Source organism: Falco punctatus (assembly GCF_963210335.1).
Source record: "Falco punctatus genome assembly, chromosome: 3".
NCBI classification, from domain to species: domain Eukaryota; kingdom Metazoa; phylum Chordata; class Aves; order Falconiformes; family Falconidae; genus Falco; species Falco punctatus.
In genome coordinates this window covers 45,273,605-45,301,166 of record NC_137582.1, presented here as the reverse complement: position 1 = coordinate 45,301,166, position 27,562 = coordinate 45,273,605, and the positions used below count along the sequence as shown (strand labels likewise).

The 27,562-nt window shown below is 40.1% G+C and overlaps 1 protein-coding gene across 4 annotated transcripts in view; it reads left to right on the top strand.

The window, feature by feature from the left end:
- CLVS1 (clavesin 1) overlaps nucleotides 1–27,562 on the top strand; it is a 105,437-nt gene that overhangs the window by 34,927 nt on the left and 42,948 nt on the right. For all 4 annotated transcript variants that reach the window (XM_080378297.1, XM_080378299.1, XM_080378296.1 and 1 more), the window contains exon 3: nucleotides 3,978–4,152. In XM_080378297.1, coding sequence (XP_080234423.1) covers nucleotides 3,978–4,152 — 175 coding nt within the window. The remainder of the gene's footprint in view (nucleotides 1–3,977; nucleotides 4,153–27,562) is intronic.

Sequence of the window (27,562 nt, the reverse complement as noted above, 5' to 3'; positions counted from 1 at the left end):
AGATAATGACACTGGTCCAAACTTTGATAGCCTGCTGTCTTGTGGGACAGTCGGGATTTTTAGTGACAGTTTGTTTTTGCTTGCTACCAGACAGTCTTAATGGCTTCATCTGACAGTACTTCTGTATGTTCATATTTTAACCATATGAATAATCCAATTAGTTTCACTAGCTTGCCTAAAACAGACCCTGTGCTTAACTGTTCAGAGACAGAGTAATGGCAAAAGCCTTTACTGATGCCATGTTCTCCAAAATGTATCGCTTTCTTGTAGTGTGTCTTATTTGACCCCTTATTTTCCAACAGTTCCTCAGCTTTATTATCCATTTATCTCTACAAAATGACTGGTGGCAGAGACATGCTAATAGATCATTTAATTTCCCTGCAATGTCTTTATCCTCTTTAATTGTTCCCATTGCACCCTGGTACTCCACTGAGCCTTTTGATTCTCTCAGCCTGCTTATGTCTCTTATAATTAAGTAATTTCTTCTTATTTATTTTCATGTTATGCCTTTGGCTAATCTCCCCACCAAATCCCTCAGCTAAACCATCTTCATTTTTGTTTTACATTATTGTTCCTTACCACTAGCTTCTGTTGGGTTAACTTTCCATTTTCCGAAGGATATTTGAAGAGCCTCTTTTGTGGTACCTTTCCATTCAGCCAAGGCAGATAGCCATTCTCCCTCCCTCCTGCTTTTTGTCTTTCTGAGGTTTGTGCATATCTTTTGTAACTCATTAGTGGCTCACTTCAGTAGGCTCCATGCTGAATCCTTACAGCACCTTACACATTTCCCTTTGTGTAATAGTAAATTATTTCACTTTTTTTGTGTGTGTGAGAGAGGGTTAAAATGGTGGGGAGGGGGGATTGGAGGAGGGAAAGGAACATTAAGCAAAGGAACAAAGGAGATAGACTAATAGAAAGTGGTTCTGTCTTCATGCATATAAAATGATTTGGATGCAAATCAGTCACACAGCTGAATGACTTGTCTCAGAGCCTCAAGATTAGGGAGCAGAGGGCTTCAGCCTCAAGTGGCACTCTGATTTCTATCCAGACCCTGCATTCACAAAACAGTGTGCCTGCAAACAGCCCACCTGGAGGACTTGCCTGCTGCTTCCATGTCTTCTCATACTCATCTGAAAAACGTCTTTGTGTTCACTTTGAGTTATTTCCTACATCATGTCTTAAAATTGCAAATACATAGAGGTGGGGAGGGATCTGGGCAGATGACAGCCAGATTAGTTGCACACTAAGAAAACTGGGGTGCTATATCTCCCAGGAAAATAATTCTTACTGAAAGTACAGGGAAGCACAGGTGACTAATTGCTTCAAAACCTGGTAATTTATGTAGACACCCAAACAAAGACTGGAATTTCTCAGCACAGAGCCTGAGAGGAAGATTTTGCACTCAGTCAAATGGAATATTACATTGTGATTTAGAGTTTAAGTGGATTACAGAAGATGCTTTGTATGCACCATTTCCATACAGCCCTACTGAAATCATACACAGCTTCTAAAAGCATCAGGATCACGAATATGAGTTTGAATGTTCTATTAAGAAAACTTCTTCCCACAAATGAAGGATGAAACCTTTTCTTATCATAGCGTGGCCCTGTTTTCACACCTTCAGTAGTAACAAGTATTTTCTTCATTCTAGGGTTTGCAAATGTAGGGTTAAAATGAGCTCTGGATTAGTCCATCTTCCCCAATCCATGCAGAAAGTCCATCCATGAATGCTGGTATCGTTCCGTGTTGATGACAAGAGAGTAGAAAAGGCTGGCATGTATGCAAGGACACTTTTGGAGCCACTGCACACCCCTGGGAGCTTCCACGGGGCAGTTCTGGTGAAAGGCTGACCCCTCGCCTAGGGGTGCTGGGGTGAAGTAGTTTCAGATATATTAGGTAGATAAAGTCTAGGGGTGCACTCACTTTTTCATCACTGAAAGTCTAATAATCTGCTGCTGCTGCTGCTTGAAAGTCATCACCAGTTTCAGCTGGACAGTGGATAGTATATCCATATCATGGTGTTTTGAAATAAATTTAGACTAAAAATAAGTGTCAATTCCCAATCCACAGTATGCCTTCACCTTACATTGCTAAGGAAAGTGCTCCTTCGGTTTGTCTGTTTAGCCAGCTTCCCCATAGGATTTGAAAAGGTCAAGGTTGTTCTGCAAATGAGGGAAGGGTGGTCTGGTACATAGCAGCAACAACGCTGAATATCTTTAAGCTCTACCTTGGTATTGCAAGTTGCCTCGGCAATTATACTTCAGAGAAGCTTCTAACTTTTGCAGAAAGGCACAGTATAGAAACAGCTTTTTCAAGGGACTGTGCCTTTAGAGAAGGAACGTCCGTTTTCCACTCAAAACCTACTGAGAGAAAAAAGAATAAGAAAACATGTCACCGTTTACTTGTAATAGAAATTTATCACGTGTTGCTGCCATTGAGGGGTAGAGGTCTTGGTGGTAGAGAAGTTTGATTGTGCTGCATATGGGTTTTTTCTCTCAGTTAGAATTTGAAACAAAACTCTCGCAAGCTTAAACGCCTTGTTTTAAATTGAAGAAAACAGTAGAAAGGGATGAAATTAAAATCTCCATGGAAGAGTATGGTGCAAACCTTTCCTGTAATGGATCTCAGTCCTCATCAGAATTTGGGAATTATGCAGAAGTAAAGCAGACTGCAACAGCATTTCATTTTACACAAGGTTAAGCTGTACTTTCTGAAGCTATCCTTGATGTTGCTCTCTAAAAGAGCCTGTGTAGGGGAATGAGGGCAGTGGGTTGATTGGCAATGATAATATGCAGCTGTGGTTTGCTGTGAAGGCAGTGGGTTGGTTGACATGGATGATGTGCAGATGTAGCTCGTTCCTGCTAAGTGGTTAAATAGCTCGGATGAGCATGGTTGAGGAGGCCTTGGATGAAGAGAGGCTGGGTGGGGAAGGAGCCTAGAGAAGGGGAAATTCCCAGCTTAGCAGGGACAAGGAGGAGTGTGGCCTGGCTTCTGGAGGGTGGAGAAACAGCATAGGTAGTAGAGTTTGACCAACGGTAAAACTCTTTTGTTGCTTGCTAGCTTGTTTGTGCTGTGACAAACCTGTTGTTTCTAAATCTTCTTAATGAAAGGACAGATGAGGAGAGGGCCTGTTTCAGCTTATTGGGATGTAAATACAGAATTAGTTATTAAGGTGTCCAACTCTTGCTTTTGCAAAATGCATGAGATGGAAGTAGAGAGTGGCCCAGGCTTCTCAGTACAGACTTTCACATTAAAGAAAACATTTTCTCCTTTGTTACTTTCTATCTCCCTCAAGGCCTCCAACGTTTCTAATTATTCTCCCAGAGCTGAGGGAAGCCTTGCAGTCAGCCTGCTGGTAGCTGCTAATTAATAAAGAGTTCCCATTTTGAGTGTATGCAGCTATTTTTCATGTTGTGTTTGGTTCACAGAAACAGGGAAACAGTCAAACTTAATTGTGCAAAGCCTTGGATCATTCCCTCCACTCAAGCAGGAGCCCAGGGAGCCTAGTTGTAACCATACCATGTATATTAATATTATACTGATTTACTTCCTTTTCTGATTTTTCTCTTTGTAATAGAAAGAAAAGGGGAAAAGAAAACCCAAACAAAAAAACATGGTAAAGTTTATCCAGAGGAACAGGGATTTAAACTGATAGCCTGAATCCATTTCATCACAGATATTTACCCAAAGTAGGTTAGCGAAAATCTTTTGTAAGGAATCCCAGAATTGAAAAGATTTTGTTCAGGGTTTATTTTATCCACCAGTGAACAGGACTTATCTCACCAAGCAGAGGAGCGTAAGTTTTGCAGCAGGAGCTCTTTAGTGGCACCTCTGAAACAACTCTTTTTTTTCAGAAGAAATCTACTAGAATAAATCCCTGTCCCTTGCTCAGGCCCTATCCACAGCAAAGCTGAGCATCTTCAGGTTTGAAGATAACTGCAACCAGTGATTATTTTTTTTTTCTCCTTTGGCTTTAGGAACTCCTTCATAGATATCCTTCGGGCTATCCTACTGTCCTTGGAAGTGCTCATCGAAGATCAGGAGCTTCAGATAAATGGCTTCATTCTAATTATAGACTGGAGCAACTTTTCCTTCAAGCAAGCCTCCAAGCTTACACCATCTATCCTTAAACTGGCCATTGAAGGGTTACAGGTAAGTGGAGGGCAAGACATGTGCCTGCAACTTTTATTGCTGCAGACAGTGATTTTTGCCTCATCAGGCACTGGGCAGATGAAGGGCTGAGAAAAAAACTCAGAATTCTTTAATGTCCTATCCACTTGCAGTGGAGATTGATTTTCAGATGTTTCATTTTGACTATCACTTTTATTTCAGATGTAAATCAGTGTAACCAATGTGTGTTACTTACTGCAGCATTAAGAAGGAGGGTTAGGAATTTGAGGTTTAATCCATCAGAGAATTCAGGGGGATTAAAATTCAGCAGTGTGTGCTTTCTGGAATGTGAAGTCCACATGCAAGGACATTGTGCAGAGGAAGGGTGGCAGGAGAGGTGAGCATCTCCCTCAGCAGATGGAAGTGTGCCGTCATGTTCATGTGGATGCATTTGAGTGGGAGGGAAATAAGGAAGAGGAAGGACAGGCTCCCCATTGTGCCCTTATTCTGGCTGCCTTCACTTGTCACGCAGGATCCTGTTACAGTATGGTTGAGACTTCAGGGGCTGCATATCCACTTGGTGCTTGCAAGTAAATAGGAGCAGGTTAAAACCATTCACTGTTACAGGGTTAGGTGGAAAGTGAGGACAAGGCAGCTGGGGCCTGTTGGGCCAACCTGAGGATGAGCTGTGGTGCTCAGAGAGGACTTCAGCCCTTCCCACTAGAGCCTGAGCCCATCAATGTGTTAGAACTGAGATGGATTTTTACATTTGAAGTAGTTGGACACAACTTTGTTAATTGTGGGCATTTGATAGAATCTGAGGACTATTTAGGTTGGAAAAACCTCTGGAGATTACCTTGTCCAAGCCCCTGCTCAAAGCAGGGATAACTTCAATCTTAGACTGCGTTGCTTAAGGACCACATTTCATGTATCCACATATTCAAAAGGGAAGATTTCATAAGTCATTGTTTTTTCATTTTATTTTTAGTACTTTTCAGGTATCCCGCAGTCATAACTACCTCAGGAATAATCTTCTCTGGGGTGTGTGTGTATTTTAACTTCAATTTACATACTAGAAAGAACAATTTGTTCAACAAATTTTTTTGACTAATAAATTGTCTACAATTAGATCGTGATTGTCTCTACTTTGGGTTATTATTCAAAAATGAGGTAGAAAAATCTGCCAGCAGTTTTAAGCCTGTGTTCTCATTTGTGAGGAAATTTCATCTACTCTAACAAATTAGAAAGTCAAGCTGTGCAATTAGTGTCTAGGACAATATCTTATCTTCTCCTGCTGATACTATCACTTCATCTGCATTCCTTCACCAAGTAACATTCTGTAGTTCAAAAAAACCCTTCAGTCAGAAGGAAGATAAAGACAAATGACATTCATAAGGGAATCAAATCCCAACAAGGTGTCCTTATGCGTGTCCAAATTTCGCACTTCAACCCTCCAGTAAGGGGCCAATGAAGCCTTCATCCCACCTGATTTCTGGCCATGACACTGCCAGGTTGTTTGCATATGGTTTATTTGCAGTTGTTGGCAACAATATGTTTCTAGAAGTACCAAAACCTGTGAGCACCAAAGCTGATCTTATGATTGTGTCATTATCCTGATGTCCTGTGCTGGGTGACTTAAGAAGGCTGCCTTTCTTTTTGGTGGGTCGGCATTTCATTTCTTATTTAAAGTCATGTTACTGTTGTCTTCTCCATGATAAGCAGAAATAGAACACTCTAAAAAGTACAAATTGGGATAATATGTCCTAGACTTTTCTAACCACTGGCGGGCCTGACAAGTTGTAGGAGTTGTGAATGATGCACTCCAGTTTATCAGGTTTAGAAGTAAGTCATTCATGCTTATAAAGCACATATTTAGCAAGCGGTGTTGGTGGGGCTTTATTTAGGGATGTGGTTTTTTTGGCTCTCATCATTGCTGTTGAAGTACCTTCATTAAGGCTTTGCTCTATTATTATTTTAAAAGAACTGCTGCTATCCTAATGTAAAATTTATGTAAAATATAATTGAAATGCAGGCAAGACCTACATAGAGAAAAAGAAGAGTCACAATATGAGTTGCATTGGAGGTGACTGAAAGTGAAAAAGTCAGGTTCTACTCTCGGGAGATGATGATGTCTGAAACCGAGGTCGGTTTAGTTCCTTGTTACTTCTCACAGCTAAGGCACTATGCATGTACAGAACCTCAGACAGATTACATGGCTATCCCAGACCTCCTTTCTAAGAAGAGGGTTTGGGTCATATTAAGTCCTGTGTAAGTCTAGTGAAGTAGATGGAAGGAAAATAATTGTGTCTTACAGTTTCTAGTGGGGTTGATCCCGTATGTTTACATGTTGACGTCTGAGCCAGGAACTTCTAGCCTCTTTGTCTGTAATAGCAATTTTAATGTCATAGCTGAACCATTTTCCCAGAGGTTTGTTAAGGTCTCATCTGATTCAGTGTCTCAGACCGTTGCTTTCTGAAATTCAGAACTGCTAAAAATAAAATGCAATAATTTAGGCTTATGCATTTAATATTTTTTCTTACTTTCAAATTACTTTAAGCCAATCAATATATTATTGATTTATTTGTATTTGATTTATTTTTTCTTCAAATTGCTGCTTTATCACTAGGAGCAGAGAACAAACATTACACAGGTGTGTGCATTGGTTCATTCTGTGTTGGAACAAGACCAACGCTAGTCAAATCTAATAGACTTGGCTGCAGAGATTAATATGTTGCTATTATATAGGATGCTCAGTTCCAAATACTGTGAAGTCTGTAAATGCTCAGGTAAATGAGTTACTTATCAGCCACATGTCTGAAACCACATTTTGCTCAATACTACTCTTTACTCTGGATTTCTGTGTATATTGCATCACACAAGATAGTTCACTGTAACTCTACAGGGCATCTACTCTGTTTCTCAGTTAAGATATTTAATGACCTAAAAGTAGCCTTATGTCTCCACTTTAAACAACAGTTGTTCAGATGCTAAGCAAGTATTTGTACAGTATGGCAATTCTCATTATGCCACAGTAGTACAGAGCCAAATATGTTCTTAGTGCCTAAACCATCCCTGATTAATGAGAACTGCTCCTTTATCACAAGGCAATTGCTACTGTATGCTTTGAGCTCATGCCATACTCCTTACTGACCTTTTGAGTTTTAACGCATTAAAGAGAAGATTGGCACATGGATGGAAAGGTGGGGAAAAAGATGTTTATAAAACCAATCTATTTTGCCAATAGCTTGATGATTTTTTATTTCTGATCCTTATTCTTTTAATGTGAACAGCTTTTCCCCTTCACAGTGTATTTCTCCCCTCTGTTCTCTTCGTCTGTGAAGCCATACTTCTCTGTATTGTCACGCTGATCTTACAATTATCCTATGATGGTACACAAAATTTAATTGTGGCTTAAGCCAACCAGAAACTAAACTTTGGGGCATTTTGCATAATGAAATGAGCGTTTTAGAATTAGAAGCATCAGAGTTTAATGGCAAAGGTGAAAAACCTGTGTTGCAATTGTAAAGCATGTAAAAAATGGTCACTTCTTAGTATGGAGGTTGTTTGCTACTGAACACTGCATCTGAAGACATCTAATAAACATGAGAGTTAGGGCTGAAGAGTGTTACAGTGAACACAGCCTGGGTATCCAGTGAAGCCCAGACTTGTTTTTTAAATGTTTGTTGTTTGTTGCTCAGAGGATGTAGTTGCTTTGCCTTTAGAAGGACTTTTGATTTTGGGATGTTCCTGCCAAGGAGTAGAGAGGAACACTGTTTGGTTTTGCTTTACCCAACACTAGAACCATGTACCACAGTTTGTGTATATGCATGCATATATAAATTTAGAAATTCCTGCAGCTAGTACTCAGAATTGAAGTGCAACAACTTCTCCAACAGCATCCAGAAATATTCCAAAACTTTCAAAACAGCACAAGGTCTGATCTTGCCTGCCATTGTTTTGGTGAAAACAAAGCTAGAAGGTCAATGTCTACTAAGACCCAGTTGAGTGGCTTATGGCACAGACCAGCAAGGTGGATTCAGAACTGACCTGAAGAACAGGTTTGCAGTCCAGCGTACCTAGTACTGCCTTACGTGAAGGCTAACTTGCCCCAGGGCTGTTTCAAGGTACTGAGACTAGTAGGGTAAATGGTTATATCCTGAACATATTCTGTCTTTCAGAATTCTTTAACATGCACTTGTGCTCACATATGCAAGGACAGTGGCTCTCAAAAAAAAAAAAAGCCCTGTGCCTACTTTGTGACAATGATGAATCACAGCAGGAGCGATCTTTAGGGTTCAATAGGGCTTTCAAATTTCACTATCGTTGCAGCCAATAGCAGTAATAACAGGGAACAACCAAGGTCCAAAACCAGGGATTTGTCTGCAGACATTTATTGGTGATAACCTGATAGAAGTTATGACCAACACTGTCCATTAGGAAGTCCATTAAAGTTCTTCTATTTTTTTAAATTATATTCAGTTTATCATCATCCAGTGAAAATTTGAAACTAGTATTTCTGGGAGGAAAGGGAAATAAAAACTCAATGATGTTTGATTTGAGGACACATTAATCAGATAGTGGTACTGATAAAACTTTTCTGAAAAAACCTTTCAAGTAAGTGAAACTCGTATAAGCTTCTCTTGGAAAATTGTTCAAGATACATTTGTCCAGATTAGCTCTGATGTTGAGATCAGGTCAGATAAGTAAAAAAAACAGGTTGGTTTGGATATTATTGGATGTTATCTCACTTCAAAATCTGGAATGAGATACCAGATTAAGGAAAACTCAACCTGCTTAGAATTATGTGAATATATTTAGTCTTTAATATAAGCAATAGATTTAAATATTATTAATTTGGGGGTGTGTGTGAATTTCCTCCTACTATAATTATGTGGGATTGAGAAACTTAATATCAGTTAAATTATAGCAGTGAACCACTTGTGTCTTGATACTGGCTTTTACAAGCAAATATTTTTCATGTTGTGCTTCAGAAGAAACAGCTAAAATATCAAATATGCTCAAAATGCAGACTAGAATGCAGAGCTTGAAGAAAAATATTGTAGTTCAGTATTATGGAAAAAGTATAATTTCTTTGTTTTCCCAAATCTTAGTGAAAAATAGAAGCTTTTAGAGCTGATAAACGTTTTCCAGTGAAAAAAAACCTTTTTTTTTTGGAAGAATGTCACATTTTCAAAATAGAAGTATTAGTGAAATGTGTTACTGAAATTTTCTGGAAATAGGTTTGTTTCAAAAGTTTTCATCTGGAAATCAAAATACTTAATATTCCATTTTGAGTGGTAAGAAGTACTTGATTTATGTCTTGTTAGAATTTCTTGCTTTTTCAAAGTTGAAATCAAGCTGAGATAATGGAGTGGTGTTTCAGATCAGCATGATCTGTGTTAATGGGCATGTTTGAATCTTTGTTATGGTCAAAGTAAGGATCTGAACAGAGCCCAGACAGTCCTCATGCTTCTGGAGACTTTGCCAAACCCTCTGCCCTGCAAACTTGGTCTTTCCTTCACCAGCCTGGGCCCTGGAGCAAGGACCTGTCTCTTCTCTGCTTAAACACATTTATACTCTGAAACACAGGGTAGATGTGATCTTTGACTTAGTACTTGCAGTTAAACTCTCTGAGTCATGTGAAGGATGCAGGCTATAAGATGCCTTACATAGTAAGTAAGAGATACAACTAGTCTTTCCATAAAGTTTCTGAACATAATACTGCTGTTACTAGTGAATTAGAGTGAAATTTGCATCATCACAAACTGAAGAACACTGTAAAAAGACTTACTCTAGCTCAGAACTTCTGTAGAAATCTGTAGTGTAGGGAGAAGTCTGTCTATGCTATAAATATCCTATAATACTGTTATGCATCATGAGGTATTTATAACTGGTTATATTAACAGAAAGACAGAGATGGTAATAGCCAGGCAAGTAAAATCATATATAGGTACATGTGTACACTGGCTTGGACAAGGACAAGTGGAAAAACCTTAGCACCTAGTGTAAAATGCCCCTCAGTGTAGATTCTAAAGCTGTTTATCTCTGGGAGGCAAAAAGCAGACACAAAGGTCACTCATTCATTTGCTTGGCGGCTCCTCAGTCTATCAGGTTGAAAATCTCAAAGACAAAAACCAGCAGACAGCTGAGGCCAGCTGCTGGGGCAGTATAACTGGCCGGCTCGATGCATGTCTGCAGAGTAATGTTGATTTATGGCAGCTGAAAACTGGTCCCTCTTTCCCTTCACCTGTTAGAAAAAAAAGCTACTTGAAGGCAGACTGTTTTTTTCTTTTTTTTTTCTTTTTTTTGGTGTCCAGAATTTAAAGATTTGTAAAAAATTAAGGAAATCTTTAGATCTGGATTTTGTGGAAAAGCCTTGTCATGATCTGTTCCTGGATAGGGAAGTTGAAGAAAAGGGAATACTCTAGGCTGGGTCCTTGAGGATGGATAACCATTTCTTTAGCAGCAGCCTACCAGAGGACAGCCAATTTCCTCAGAATATAAAAGCAGAACATTCCTGTGTCATAATCATAGTGTGTTTGTATGTCCAGAAAAGCATATTGTAGCTTCCCAAACTAGACTCCATGCTAATAACTCAAGAAGACCTGCTCAGAACTCAAGCTTATGTTCATAGAGGCAAGATTAGCTTTACCAACATGCAATTGCCTACAGAGTGGGACAAACCTGGTCTGTGAAGGAAACAGAACTCCTTCCAGTAAGAATGACTTAACTGTTTATAAAAGGAACAGGCTCAAGATCTAATGATGTTCAGCATCTGGAAAATGGCTGCAGAATTTAGCAGGTGCTATACCATGCAATGGGATAGTCTGCTTCCTGAACATTGGTGGCAAAAAGCCTTTCTTGATTTCAAATCCACTACTTGTATGAGATGTATGTCTGTACATTTATACATTTGGATTAAACCATTTGCAATATATACACATAAAAACCATACCAATTCTTTCCCTTAAAGGCTGTCTCGGTAGTTCCCAAATCTGTTCTCTAGTAATTTTTTTCCTCAATATTAGAATGTGCTTCATGTTAGAGACCTATGTTGAACTGCTGAACATGAAGTCACAGCTAACAATGAGTGCTTAGTATCCACTGAAAGAAGGTCAGTTTGAATTATTCCAGAAACGTTCATGCTATCTGTCTCCAACAGCTGTTGTGATATGTAGAGTGACTACTCTCTGATCTGTCAGTGAGGGTGCCTTTGAAATTACAGGAGGCGAGAAAAGCGACTGACTCATTATATATAAAATAAAGGTAGATAAACAGGCTTTGCTCTCTGCAAGAGAAGGTTTATGCTCATTGTGTGCGTATCATCTCTAGGGAACTGACTGGAACAAGGAAAAACAGAAGCATAGTAGGCTTTAGACTCACATTTATCACTTGAAAATTGGAATTAACTGCTTAGTAGAATTGATCATCCCAGCTGTGTTTGCCAGTTGGAAGCTTTGGGGCTTTTGGCCATGAGTAAAGGATAAACTGCAATATGGACAGCCTGAGAAGCTGGACATGTCAAGTGGAAAGTTGTTTTTTTAATGCTAGTTACTACATTTTAGGAAAGATCTCATGGAGTTGCTGATAAGAGTTAGACAGGAAGCAAATACTCTTTCAGCCCGAGCAAGGGAACTGGAAAGTTTATTGCAGTAAGTCTGCTTAGAGCAGAAAGCAGCTGTTTCTTACTGGTAGCCAGTAAAAAGGCAGTTAGAGCTAACATCAGTCATGCTTGAATATTCCCACCAACATATTCATAAATAGTTTGTGTTGTATGTTGAACCTTTCTTCCTCTCATAAAATTTGAACGTGGTCTGATGTATTAATTTACATTACCTGTCCTCATTAATTTCATAGGACTTCAGGAATTATGCATCTGTAATAACTGTTTAACTTTTTTAACCCCCAAAGCCTTGCCCTTTTTAGTGTGGAAGCTGAATGAAAGCTTCCTGAAGAGAGTGTTTACTACAGATGCCTTCTTGCTATGAGGAATATATAAAGAAATTATGCAAAATTACAACAGGGATTGCACATACAAGACTAGACCAGAAAGGTATGGGAGTAGTGACACTTCAGTGAGAGCTACTGCCAACAGAGGTGGAATGGGTACTGTTTTGTGGGGTGGAGACGGAGGTACACATGGACAGTGGGCTGGAGGAAGTCAGAGCAAGAGAGGCAGTGATGATACGACTCTGCACAGCGATGTGTGGCAGAGATTATCCCCTGAGCACAGGTAGGTAAGCACTTGGCTCTCTCTAGGAGAGGACTCATACTGGAACCTAACAGCTGCAGGACTGAAATCCATGTCCCCTGGGAAAACAGCTGAGACAGTGTAAGATCAGTTGTCCCCTTACACCTCCAGCTCACTGTCCTCTTTTTAACACATGTCTTTGAGGATGTGCTGTATCAGTGGAACTGGCCACGGGTCCTTGACTGCTGCCATACAAAAGCCCCCAGCTCAGCTCACGCTGATGCAGGAATGGGCTCTTGCCAGGACTCTGTTCATGCTGTCCCTTCTTCTGCTCTAGGCAACGTAATAATTTCTGGTGCAAGTTTTTAACAAAGAGCTGCAAACAGTAACATTTTAAAATTCTGGAGAAAGGCAATGATTTTGAGAAACATTTGCCTGCTTGTTGTTTGACTCCTATTACATGCAGAAAACCAGGACTCATCTGCTACACATAACAATTGCCTTTAAAGCCTCATCTATTATGATTATCTCCTCCTAAAAAACTAGCTTATAAATTCTTCAGTACTTTGTATGGTGACATATGTTTGTATGGTCAAAAGAGACTACAATGTATTCAGTAAGCTTCAGGTGAAGTCTCAACTGATGCAAACAGAACTTTTGCTATTGCCTTGACAGAGGCTGTAATTTCACCCCTATTACACTATGGCAGGAAATGATTTTCTGCTTCATAAGAGTTTCCCAGGCTTACAGAAATTGTCCCTCAACACATGGATTAGAACTTTTTGCCTAGTGATCTTGAAGCACTCTGTTTTGTTCTCAAATATTATGTCTCCTCTTTACTGTGTAGAGCTTAACACCTGAAACAAGCATTCCTGAATAGCAGGGGTTCCTTGATGGAAAAATGTCAACCTGAAACATTTCAAACATAACAATCTTCCAAGGAAAGATGAAAACATTGAGTGAAAAATTAATTCTACTTCCTTCTCCCCTCCTCTCTACCCCTTGCTCCTGCTAAGCTTTGATTTCAACAAATGGGCATTTTCTGAGCAAAGAGCATTTCAGTGGAAATTCCTCCCGTAGCTATACTGCCCGGTAAGTCAAACCTTCCTAAGATTCTTTTGTGACATGGTTTGCATCCCTTTCTGGTAGACATATATTAGACCATTTGAATGTGCATCCTGCTTTTCACTCTGAGCACACTCCCACTGTTTCAAACTAACTGCAGTAGAACCAGTTTAAAGCATGGCTGAAGTGTAATAAAAATAATTTCCATTTCAGAAGAGACTTTCTGATCAACTCCAATCTATGCGCAATGAAAATGCAGTTAAGAAAAAAAATAGCTAACACAAATATAATTACAATGCAAATATTCTTCAAATAGCAGATACCTTTAGAATGTCAGCACGTTGACAGTTTTTCAGAAGAAAGGCAGAACCATGAATATATATGTGATGAGGAAAATACTTGTTGACTGTTAAAGAATTATGGAGGATAACAGCAGAACATTCAATAAACTGAAAATAGAATTCAAGCTTGCCTAGGCTTATAGGGTAATATAAGTCTTATTCTTTTATTTTCCAAGATAATTTAGAAGCAGCTTTGAATTAGTATACATGGGCTCAAAGTCTGGAAGAGATAGTTTCTGGTGGGTTGGTGGGAATGCTCATGTAAATGGACATTTGCAGTAGTTACAAAGGGTCCTACTCTAATTTCTTTATGAAGTTTCACAGAGTCCTGCTGGCAATCCTAACATTATTTGACTTGATTTACAAACACACAGAACCTGAATTTAGATGTTTCTCAGGAAATAACATCTCCTCAGTATAGGACAGATAGTATTAACCTCTTTGGGAGGGTCCTTCCCTTCATCATATCTTTTGATATCATTTATCAAAGTTATTGCTAGGTGTAAGGAAAGCTGCAAGGGGACAGTACTAAAGAGGTAAGGATTCCTGAATCTGTACTGTAACCGACATTAATGAATTGATACAGCTAAAGCTTAAAGCTTCTGACTTAATCAATGTGAGTGGGCTTTCTGCTAACATTGGAGACAGTATCTATTACTCACTCTCTCTCGGGAAAAAAATTAACCCTCCATATTTTCAGAAAAATTCCAAACATGTTTTATCAAAAAAAGAACATTTGCACTCAAAACCAACTAGGCAAACTTCTGTTTATGTTGCTGGCCATTGTCTTTGCTTAAGCCTAGTCAGGGATCACTGCAGCATGAAGACTGCCTGTAGTATTTGGCATTGTGTGTGAAAGAGCTGCTTGGACAACCGGATTAACAAAGGACTAAGGAAGCAGAAAACAGCCAAGCTGCCATCCTGGTCAGAGGCTGCATCAGAATCTCTTCAATAAAGCTTTTCTATGAAAAGTCAAGATTTTCAGGAAGAAGCCCACAACTTTTTGCTTTTTTCTGGCCATAGTTTGGCCAGAAGAACTGTCTCTTCTTGGAACTGAGAGAAACTCATTCTCTGCAAGATTCTAGCTATATGCTTATAGTGTATCACCCCACATTTTCTTACTTGGTCCCTGCCTTGGATATGTGGGTGCAAACGGTCTTCTGGTCATCTAATAACAATTGCTGCTCATAGCATAATGAATGTAAGTACAAAATTAGTTCACCTACAGACATCTAATCAGCTAGCCGTTACCTAGACTTTTCTACTTCCCAACCTCCCTGCTCTTCCTCTACCTTTGAAACTGCTTTTTCCTCAAAATATTAAAAGATAAATAGAACTGTGAGATATACCAGGAGTGCAAGTGTGTATTTTGTGGTGCTGAGCTCACGTGGGTAACAGCATTAGATATTCAAACACACAAAATATAATTAACTTTTCAAGAAATTTCCCTCCACCAATTTGTTATACATGCCTGAATGAATGTTAATGGGGTCACATAGCTCTTTGAACTGCTGCTGACAGAACAATAAAGAGTTCCTGTGGTTTTCAAGAAACAGCACAGTATAATTTTGCTTGCTTTGCAAGGGCATTTATTAATGATATCATTATACCCTCTAAACTCTTAGTCCACTCTCAGAAACTCACAACACTTCAAATGACAAGTTACCATCTCTTCTCCCTGGGAGAATTGAATCTCAATTATAATTTATAATGTGTTACTTGGTGAATATTCTTTTCCTGTGTCTCTGAGAGGTGCCAGCTATGGTATTTTAATGAAGCACCCCTTTTTTTATAGCCTCTCTCCTCTTAAACTGGAACAATAGCATTTAAAGGGCTAGACCTCGTATCCGGCTTGCTGAGTAAGGAAGGCAAAGAAATTCCATTTGAACTGTCTTAAAAGACAATGAAAATAACTTAAATTTGTCTCTGTTCCAGATGCTTGAACAGTATTGTCTGAGAATGTATAAATAACCTTACTAGCAAATTCCTGCCATCTGTGATAAAATTCAAATGTTTAAAGTATTTTACTTTGACTGCTTACACCATTTTGAGGTTGTTTGTTTTGCAAAGATATTCTAGGCAAATCAGCTCAGGAATGTTTGTTAAACTAGCAAGTAAGTGAACATTGCTATTAGCTTGAGTAAATTTATTTGGTATCTAACTCTAAGGATTGCCCAGCTTTGCGTGAGTTTATAGGGAAAAAAAAGCAAAAAAAAAAAAAGCAACCCTTTGTAGTAGTGCATTCCTTTTCTTTGAAGCTAATGCAGAAAGTACATCTGTAGGATTCCAGGTTTAGACTGAAAGAAAAAACAACCAACAAGGAAATAATCTTGTATACTTATAGGAGATCTTACAAGTTGGTCCTCTCTGATGATTTTCTTTACATCGGAAATTTTACACAGTACAAATTCTGTAATTTGTAATCATGTAAAAAGAACATGATTTTCAGAAATTTGCTTTTAACAGCAGAGTGCTTTGTTGGGCATATACACTGTTGAAAGGAAATATCTGATTTAAACATACTTCCATGCAGCTGTCAGGTTCAGTTTCCCCTCAGCAGCAGTACCTCAGATACCAGTTTTCCTCAAATTGCCCTGGATCAGTCAGGAGACATCCACACCAATGGCACGAACAAGGGCAAGTGATCAAGGAGATCAGTGTAGTGGATCCCCATACATGTGACCAGCATTACTACCATGACTGGTAACCACAGGCAAAAATCAGTGTCTCCTTTCTTTTGTATATTTGGGAGACTGTGTCCAAGCCCAGAGAGAAACCTCGTGCCACCTCTCCCCAGGCCCTGGAGGCTGTGTTTTCACAGCAGACCTTTTTGAATCTGGGCTGTTTGGCATGCTAAAAGAAGATGTGAAATAACCCTTGGCAGGAACATTTCACTAAAGATGAAACATCTGTTGATTTTTGTGTATATTGCATCCTTTTGAGAAATATGCCACCTCAGTAGGGGCAGCCTTGGAAGATGTGACACAGGTGAAGACTTTGAACCTTTCTGATTTCTTTGCCATTCAACTGTTGTCGCATGTGAAGCAGACATGCACCCTTTTAAACATTTCAAAATACTGTCTGTACATGTTAAATGCAGCAAACCGCCAACTTTGAAATTATTTATCTTTTTCTTTTTATCTTTCTGCCCTTTCTGTCACGAGCTGACTGTTCCCCTTGCATTTCTCCAATTGCTAATGCACAGCAGAACTTTACAAGCTAAAGTATTGTTACACTGCCATGATGAGAGGTTTTATGAAGCAGAACAGCTAGTGCCATACCTCTTTTTTTCTGTTTTGATTTTTTCCCCCCAGCTTCAGAATCATGTAAATGAGCTCAGCAGCAACACATCAACCACTGATAAGCTTCCTGTCAGGAGGTAGTACTGGAAGGATATTTGTAGTAGTTTGCTTTGCTAAATACACCAGAAAGCACACTATTTCACTTTTTCTTTTGTTGCCACATCTCCCATGTTCTTGGTGTTCTGCCTTTTCTCAGATAATTTGTTTGAACTTCAAGGTACTGTCTCTTCAGAGATTTTCTATCTACAGTAAGCAAAGCTCATATGTATTTAATAGTTTTACTACCTTTAAAAGCTTTAAAAGAGTTGCAATGAGTGGAAGGGCAGAAGGGATGGTCATTTTTTCATACTATACACTTTTCCAGCACTTGTATATTGCCAGCACATGCTGAGATGCCATAGGAATGCAATAGAAGTAATGTTCTGAAAAAAACATTCATTTTCACCCTGCAGCAAAAGACAAAATAAAAATGGGGACAAATTAAATAAAACTGGAGTTGCCCTTTGAAATACAGCTGTCTGTATATTTTTATATCCTGGGGTTGCAAGCAGGGGAGTATTAAACAAATTTGGGCTTGTGAAACCATAGCAATTCCAATGGGGATGTAACCCCCCTAGAAGTCCAGTTATTGATGGTGTGTTTAAAATCTAGATCCAGCAGAAACAGAGCTCTGAATCAGAATTCACAGCGAATTCCCTCTCTGTGGGCTTGATATTAGCAGAGGGGCTACAATAACTGAACTCTGGGAACTATTGCTCTGAAAAACTAGATGAGCACAAGGCTGATGCTTTACTACTGTCACTGGTGGCACCTGTTACTTGTCACTAGTACAGGATGAGGACATAGCAAATGAAGTTACCTGGAACCAGGTTTGGAACTCATGAAAGGAGGCAGATCTTCCTGCAGTGTCCTGTAGACCTGATAGACCTTGTCTTGAAGGATATGGATGCCATGACTTCAAGAGGCACTGGACAGGTTAATGTGACAGAAACCCAGCGAGGGTGACTAGGGAGGCAGGAATCACATCTGACTCTGAAAGATGAAAGTAACTGAAGGCTGAGACCATGCTGAGTGAGGACACGCTTACCTGTTCCTCCTCTTCCCTTGGCTGCTGGTCTAGAGAGAAGACATGAGGCCAGATGGGCCTTTGGTCTGTCTGGCATGGCTGCCTTCTGCTCCAGAAGCAGCAAAATTTACACCTGTCCTCAGCGATTCCTTCAAGCATTGCCTAGTCATGGTAACAGATATAAAGCATTTGTTTCCAAGAGTCCAAAGACACTAAGCAGACGTGGTTCTAAACTTTCCTTTGGGATGCAGCCACTGTCAGGACAATGGACTGTGGCGAGGGCTCAGGAGCAGCCCTTGGGCACTGTGGGACTCGGTTCTCTTGTCTGTGCAATTCAGTGGTATCAGGATGTGCATTACTGGTTTATACTGAAAGACATGAAAGCAGATTAGTATTGACCCCTTTGAATGTTGACCAAGTCCATCACATAGAAACTACAGTTTTCTCAGTCAGTGGCTCTTTTAGTGATGTTACTGGCATGGCAGTATATATATATATATATATATATGTACACCTTTTTCCTTCAGACACCAGTTAATTTCCAATTTCTAGCATAAGGGAGGGACTTACAAATATCTTCTGGGTTTACCAAGTAAGTAAAGATCTGTTTCTGTTCAATATGGCTAAAATGAGCAAATAACCACCACCTCTCCCTGATGTCCCCCAAAAGAGAGAAAAAACACTTCACAGAGTGAAATAAAAATGTCTGAGCCAATGCTGTGTGAGCTGAGGGGAAATCATTAGCTATATACTGCCCACCCCCTCCGAGCTACATGTTCCATTTTGAAACAATCGTGCACTTGGAGGCATCAGTAATTATTTTCATTTATTTTCCGCTTCAGTGATTTGTAAAGCTGCGGTTTTGATATGGCTTGCCAAATACCTCCGTTGATTTACATAAAAGGTTCACAGGAGGCAGAAATATTTGCCTGAAGGATAAAAAAAAATATATTCAAGCAAACAAGATGCTAGTAAAAATGTAGTAAATTCTGAAATGTAGTGGAAAGCTGATTGTATTTTTTTCCTGTGCTTATCTAAGCATGACCACAGCAGAGTTTGGCAGATCAAAAGCACAGAGCATTCAGCCATCCCCCCTGATCCACCACCTGCTCCTAAACAGCACCCTTGCCATCCTGGTGGCCTCTTTTGTAGAGGACAGCATGAAGGCCTGGCAGATAGCTGGTCTGATCAAGGCAGGTAGGGGCAGGAGCTGCTGAGCTGAAGGTCTGCTTCTGCTCTTGTAATGCCTGAGGGAGTGCTGCTGGTGGGAAAGGAAGAGAGGGAAGAATCACAGAGCTTCTTCCTTCACCCTCTTGAGTAAAGCCTACACACACCCCCTGTCCTGGGGCCAGATGAAGCGGTGACCATGAGCATAAGATGAAAGCTGGACTGTGGCACTATTGCTCCAGTGTCCCATGGAGTGTCTGAAGCACAGGAGGAGCAAAAGATCCCCAAATTCCCCAGCTGTGCTCTGGCAGAGAACCGCTCAGTCTTCCCCAGCGCTTTTCAGCTTCTTTGCAGGAGTTCTGCACGAACCACAGGACTCAAAGGGGAGTGAGTTTCATCCAAAACCCTGCTGCTGCTGCTCCGCTCTACCTGGCTCTCTTTGAGGAGCACATGGAAACCTCACAGCAGGTCCCCACCTCCAGGTCAGCAAGAGACTGTCAGTCAGAGCAGCTGCTCGATAGTACTGTTACAACCTCCCTCAGAACACATCCAAAACCCCCATGCTCCTCTCTTTTATCTCTTTAATGTCATGATTTATTTATTTTTAAATAGAGATGTAAGTACAAACAGAAAATTTAAGACTCTTCCTTTGCATTTGCAGTCCGGGTTTTGAGTCTTTGAGGTGTATTCAGTTAATGTCTTCAAGATTTTGTCTGCTGCCAAGAAGGCTGGAACCATTTTCTTCCCATCTTAATGAAAGCCAAGCTTTAATGCAATATCACTTTAATACAAAGCTCAGGCTTTAAAGGAATCTTTGAAAATCACAAGATTGATTGTCAGTGGTGCTTCTGTGTCTCCACAGAACAGGAGGTTTACATATGCCCTCACTCCCTTGCAAGATCCGCTTGTGACCTTGCTGCTGCTGCTGCTGGCCTTACAGAAGAGACAGCTGCATTGGATATGGTTGTGATGGCAATGGGATGGTTAGGTTGGATGGAGGAGAAAAGATGGGTGGGGAGGTAAAACCTCTTGGTGCATCTGTTGCACTAAGCAAGGTTTTGTGAGCAGCTCCAGCACTTCCTTCCTCAAGTCCACATCTAAGTGTTTTCCATGGGAATGCGATTTATTTTCACGTAAAATGTTTCATTACAAAAGACCACTTCCCCGCTTCTTTGGATGCAGTCAAAAGAATTCTTTATGGTGTATAAGAGGTACAGAGACCCTCATTGCTTGCTTTTTCACAATGACAATCTGGGGTGGATTTTTGCTCAGTGAAGAGTTAATATTTAAGAAATTGTATTCTTCCTCTCCAAATCAGAGTAATAAGGCACACCTTGATGATGAAGTGCTATGTTGCCATTTGTTCCGACTAGCACTGCAGAATCAAGCCAGAAAGGAGACAGCAAGATAGATTTTACTGCCAGTTGCACTCTCCCTGACCTCCCATGATGTGGGGATGAGTGAGAAGGGAAGAACCTCGTGATATTGCTGGTTCCAGGGTTTAGCTGGGAAAAAAAACCTCATCTTGTCCATTGCAAAATGGGCACAGTTTGATCTGGAGACCAGAATTCAGGAAATTGTTCCAGTGATATCAGAAAGCCTTTAACCTATCTGTTGAAATACCACATCCGAACAGAAAACAGGTCTCTGTAGTGATGTGTGCTGTCAACCACTGCAGCACCTATGACTGCAGTAGGTCTTCCACCATATGAGCTACGCCAGTGAAGGCTTGAAGGCTTTCTTGAAGTTGTGTGCTCTCCCTAGCTGGATGTACTGGGCAGTTTGCACCAACCACTTGCTGAAAATTTGGTGGCTTTTGCTAAGCCATAGTCCAGACCAGGTTTCCACCTTGCTTCATTCTAGCCTTTAAAGCTCTGCATAGCTCAAAACCAAGGGCTCCTACTTGTCCAGTTCCACTCAGTAGCTTTTCAAACTCACAACACACTTTTACTGCTGTAAACTCCCTTATACCCTGTTTTTTGTTCACCTTTTTAACGCTGGCAGCAGTGAGTGTGAGGCTGGGAGGCAAATTAACATGTACAATTTACAAGGAAGCACACATGTTCCTGTACTGGAACAAGGAGTTTTTGAATAGGAAAAGGTCTAAATGAGGTATGTAGCAGGGTTTTGTTATCCAGGTTGTCCTTGTGCCTCCTCACCCAGTTATTTACCACAAAAAATAGATTAATAGAGTGTTGATCCACTGTATTTTCACGATGCCTTACAGGAATTAGTGCACTATAAATGGAGGAGAATGAAGTGTCTTTTTTAAAGGTGAGAACAAATTGTAACAAAGTGACTAATGAAATAACCTCCTGTATTTTGATTGCAATGACAAATGTCAATGGAAAAAAAAATGGTTCTGTGAGAATGAAGCAACTAAGGCTGCACCCTACATGAGAAAGGAAGAATGGATAAGTGCCATGGAGGTAACGCCCCTGGGGTTATATATATATATATGTATATAAATAATATCTATATTTTTATATATATACACATAAATATTTATATTTTTATATATAAAGCACCTATCACCATATTGATAATATGCAAGTGGAAAGGAAAAAAAGAAGTGTGAATTTGGTGGAAAGCGACTGTGTGTCATCAAGGATTGGTAGTAAGTTTGGTTTGTACTCTGCCTTGTATTCAACCCATGATGACTTTTAAGACTCCTGCAAATCAAAATAAATTTTTGCTGATGCAGTGGTCTGTCAGCAGGCTGCTGGGCTTCAGGGCACTTCATCAATGGTACTGCAATTATTTACAAAGAAGATCAAGTAATCTCTAATTCTTTGGGTCTTAGTCCCCTTTACCGTCCCACACCTTCCTTTCAAATACAGGGTTAAAGAGGAAAACAGAGGTAAAAATGCTATTTGGGGTTAATCTCTTTGCCAAACAGATGTAAGGGGGGAAAATAAGAGAAAAAAATCTACATGGGCATTTTCTCCAGTTTTATTTTCCAAATCCTATAAAAAGAGGTGTTCCAGATCTAATTGCAGAGTAAAAGTAAGGAAATTAAGGGTCTAACTACATCTGTTTTTTCCTGAAATAGATCTTATTTTTTGTTCTTTGCATCCTTTTAAAGTACATTTCTGGGAATACACACTATACCTATTTTTTGGAATTCCCTGTGAGATTCAGGAGCTGGGTATTTCCTTCTGGGCTGGATGGTGAGGGAGGAGGTGCTGTGGTGGAGGAAGGTGGGCTCAGCCAGCCATGGCAACTCATTGCAGCGGGTACAGATGTTGGCAGAGATGGGTCCAGAGGTGTAGAGCTGAGCAGCTATCACTGTTGGGAAATCAGAGTCTTTGAGGGTTCTGACCATGGAGCAGTGAGGGGTGGTAGTGGAGAACCTGGGACAGAAGAACAAGGAGGTTGGGAGGTTTTGGCAGAAGGTTTGGGGCAAGAGGTTGGAGATTTGAAGCTGAGTGGTGTCCTGGATGGCTTTTTGGGGCAAAGAGGATGGGTGGTTTGGTATGCACTGTGAAGCTTTGGAAAGATCTGATCTGAGATGGATATGTGGAATTAGAAATCACCATGAATGGGGTTTTTGGAGTGGTAAGAGCTGTAGGTTGTGGTGCAGTTGGAGAAGGGACAAGGGGTCTCCAAGGCTGTTAGACCAAAAAAGACAGAGAAAGCTTAAGAGGTTGTGTGGGGATAGCTATGTGGCATCACTCGGGCATTCTTACTGTGGTCCTAGTTTGGGGTGGGGAGCACACACAGATGTCTACTACACCACCCTATATCATTCAGCAAAGGAACCTGCCTTTTTCTGTACCACAGGGGCCACCAGGCCCTGTCAAGTGTCCTGCAAGAAGCCTGCAAGGGCAATTAAGCATTTAGTCAGCTCTACAAATTCGTAAAACTACACAAGGACTATGCTTCACTGACAGGCCTAAATATGGAAAATATCATTTTTTAAAATAGAGTGGGTTAGCATCCCTTTTTCACTCTCTCACTTAGCACGTGAAGCCAAAAGGATCTTATTACTACATCCAGAGAAAAACACCAGCAGTATTTTAAGTATGTGGCACTCTTATATGAAAAGTCAGGTCTTTTCTTCTCACTCCCCAGAGCCTGTTCTGGCAAGAGTGCTTAGCACTGGCTGGCCTTGGTCACTCCTGGTAGTGTTTTTCTAGTACCAAAAGCTTGCAGGACCATACTTTATTGAATTGACATTTTTTTTAGTACAGTTTGTATGTATTCATACGTGAGTTCTTTTCAAAACAACGTCAGGGCTATGATTTCAAGTGAGCTAACTGGAGTTGAAAGCAGTGTCAACTCCAGAGCACGTTCTGAGGATAACAGTGTGTGTGCCTCCCCGCCGCAGTACCCTGCTCTCTGCCAGTCGGCCTCTCTCAGTTAAAAAGCCCACAACTTTGTAAGCCACTTAACATAATGTAGACACTAAGAAACTGGTGTTTCTTTATATTTTCCCTTTTGCTTACTGAGATTGAAAGGATTCCCCCTTTGAACTCTCCAGTCCCACAATCATTGGCTGTATGTGCTTCTCTATTCCTAAATTTTTAATTTTCCTCACCTCCTGGTCTGGAGCTTTCTCCAGGTGGTGGTAACAAACAAGTTAGAACTTTAATCTGACATGTTTATTTTGGCTGCAGCTATAAAAAATAGAAACAGTATACTTTCACAGTTTTATCAATATCTTTAGCTCTTTAACTACCTTCGGATTTTATAAATTGATTTGTCAATACTCTGGTGCAGGTACATTCCTTAAAGTTCATCAGAAGATATGAAGCCATGAGTGGCTATTTTAACTCAGACCTAGATAATATTCCTTGTGTTATAAACAAGTACTGTGTTTATTTTGCTCCTCATATCCTCCAACTCAAACCTCTAAAGCCTCTCTACCTCCCTCCCTCCCTCCCTCCCTCCCTCCAGTATCTTACTCCTGGGTCTTTCACAGGGAGCTAGAAAATTACTTTACAACCTGCACACATACCCCAGACTGCAGAAAAGATGGTCACCATATATGTTCATGAAGTTTTTGACATGCCTTACAACACTGAGAGTAACTGCATTTTCCAGCTTGTGGATCAATAATGTGAGGGGTTAAAAGTAAAACCCCTTTTGCAGTCATAGTCCTTCTGCAGAAACCCTATATTGCAAATCCAATATTCATCTTCTGTGCATTTCTAAACACTCCCACATGACTTATGAAAGCACACTATGGCAGTAGGCACCTTTCTGACAGCAGTAATTAAGCTACAAACACCAGTCTCTGTTAGATATTTTTATAAATATAGGCATGTATACATATATATGCATATATGTAAGGTGATGGTGGCTCGATGGAGTTCTCTTCCAGCACTGATGTCCTGCTGCAGCTCCAGTGAATTCTTGATAGACCTCCGTGTTACTGGGATGTGTGTGCGCATCAGCCCCCCCAGTTTATGCCCAAGGCCCTGTGGGGTCTGCTATCACTTGTAAGTGGCACATCCTCACAAATACACTGATGCATTTTTGTCATAGTAATATCTGCATAGATGTTATGGGAAAAAAATCACAATAAGAACTTTCCTGGTGTAGGCAAGTTTACTTGTGGCCCTGCAGAGATTCTGTTTGTCATCAACTGTATAAGATTTTTTTTTTCACGCCTGAATAAAGTTCTAATTATTTTGGGACAAAACCTGCAGACCATTTCTGTCTATGTATGTATATTTTGTTTAGTAGAGGTCTTTAGAAAGAATTACAAGATTTTGCCTTCTGAATAAGAAGCACAGTGGAAATTTTACAACAGACTTCACAATAAACTTACCCCAATATGTCTCGGATACATTTTTGGCATAGCTGCCATTATTTTCATTGAATCACAGCTTTACAATTTTACATACATAGGAATTAAGAATAATATGCACCCAGCTTTCTTCCGGCCATATACAATTCATTCAGTCATTTCCCAGCTGTTTTTATTTCAAAAGTTACTGTTCCTTCATAGCACTTGATATTTTAGACAGCCCTTTTCCCCTTCTTTGAGTATTGATACCCTGTAGGCAAAGAAGTAAGATACTTTAATACATGACCTATGTTTTGCAATAGATTGCAGAAATGTGAAGTAGAAACTTCCTACTTTTTAGTTTAGAAAATCAAGGGTCATTTTCTCTTGGGCCATCTTCTCTTCCAGCCACTAGTTTAAAGATTTTGTATCCATTTGAATTTTGCCAACAGCAAGATTTGATGAGTAAATGTACTGCTTGCACAGATTGCCAGAACTGACAACAAAGGCAAATCTTTCGCTGACTTCAGAACCAAGGATTTCAGCCTAGTGAGTCATTTTGAACTATTTGTTCTTCTCAGAGTTTGTAATCACAAGAGATTGGACACAAAAGTGGTAATGCTACCGTGTTTTTGAACTGCAGATACTAATTTGTAATTTCATTGGGTAATGCATTTATTACAGGAAAGAGTACTTCACATCACTGAAGTTCATGAAGTTCATGCATTTTTCCTCTGTTGGCTAATACCTGTCTTTATTTCTAGCTGTGAATGACAGTTGCTTGCAACTTGCAAATAAGCAAATATCTCTGAAATAACATTACTGCATTACGGGATTTTCCCATTTTCCCCTATCCCTGCTGAGTTATCCTATGGGAAGATGTACCTGTGTGAATTTATGTGATGGGATCAGTGTTTTATCAGAGGCTGTCTTCCAGGGGAGGCAGATAGCTTGTTGCTTATGTTCAACACCACAAATTTTTGGCAGCTCTCTGCACCTAAGGCAGGGTGTGAGGTCCATGGAGGATGCAGACCATGTTGTTGGAAGCAGAGGTATTATCAGTTCTAGGGTGGGCAACAGAAGGATCCTCCTCAGGGATACCCTGAGGAAAGTGTCTAGGGGACTTCTTGAGGAACACCCATCATGCCCACTGCCTCTCTGAGCCATTTTCCCCATTTGCCAGTGCACTTGCTGGGATATTTACCTCTCCCCAAAGATTTGGTGAACATGATTAAGAAATGTAACTCCTGAGAACACAGATGTTCTGCTTTCAGCATCCTGTCACTGGTATTTCTGCCAAATGCTCTGTCATTTCGTGGGCAGATCTCGAGAGGGCTGAGTTCTGCTCATGTAGCCACGTTTGTGTTCAATGCTCTTCTGTTGGACAAAATCCCTCATTTTTGCCTGAGGCTCATTAACCTGGGTTAATAAACTCTCATTATCCAAGTTTTCCTCAATCAGCTGCTGAATTGATGATGAGCCTTCCAATACATGGCTACATCAGAATGAGAGTTTTAACATCATGTAATTAAAATCCCCATTATTCTAGCATGAAGGTGACTGAACTGACACAGAGGAAACTATGCCTACTAATTCAGAAAATAATGATGCAGAGTGAAAGCACTCAGCACTTCTCTCATCCAGAGGCCTTCCCATGCCTGTGCAGGATACAACTGAAGGAACTTCAGGTGCTGGGATGGAGAAAAAAAGTCATTCAAAATTGGAGATTGAGTCAGAGGAGGTCCATGGTGTAGCTCATCTATGCTGCAAGAGAAAGGGCAGATCTCCGAAATAATCGACTTAAGAACTAGTAGGAAGCTAAATGAGAGATATGTGAATGAAGTAATACTGCTTCAGGTGTGATGTGGCACTTCCACACTGCATCAAGTGGACTTACTAATTTAGTCAAGGGATGTAGTCTGTGGTGAGGTCTAGGCATGACTTTGGTACCCTTCGACTTGTCTTGTTGACTCATTTCCTTTCCTTTTATTCATATTATTTTTCTAAATACCAAGTATATGGTACTGTTCTGGGCATGTGTCATCCTTTCCCTAGTGAGGTTTGAGGACAACCTTCCTTGCTGAGCTGTCTTTGAGAAAGTGGAGTTATAAAATAGGCATACTCTATAATTCATTTAACTGGTACCTCTGTTAGATTTTTCTCAGGATTTTTAGAGCTTTGTGTCTTAAGTAAAATACAGAATGGAAAATTGTTATGAACGTATTAAGTGTCTCAGGTAAAAATAGTTTTTAAAGCAAAACAGCCATGACAAGAAGGAAAATGAAGATGTTTATGTATGTGTTCATTATACCAGAAATTGAACTCAACAGGGGATGGTCAATTTTCAAGTGATAATAACCAGCTCAATTAATTTGAAGTCTTATGTTAACAGTGTTAACAAAAGCAAAATTTTATCCCATGTCTGCACATGTCTGGGAAGGTGATTCTGGTATCAACAGAGAATGATGGATTTCTAAGAGTATGTTTGCATTTATTTTCAGTCAAGGTAATTCGCCAATGGGATTACGAGATTGTGCAGGTCAATTCAACCAAGCAGCTGTAAAATAACAATTTAGAAATTTAGAC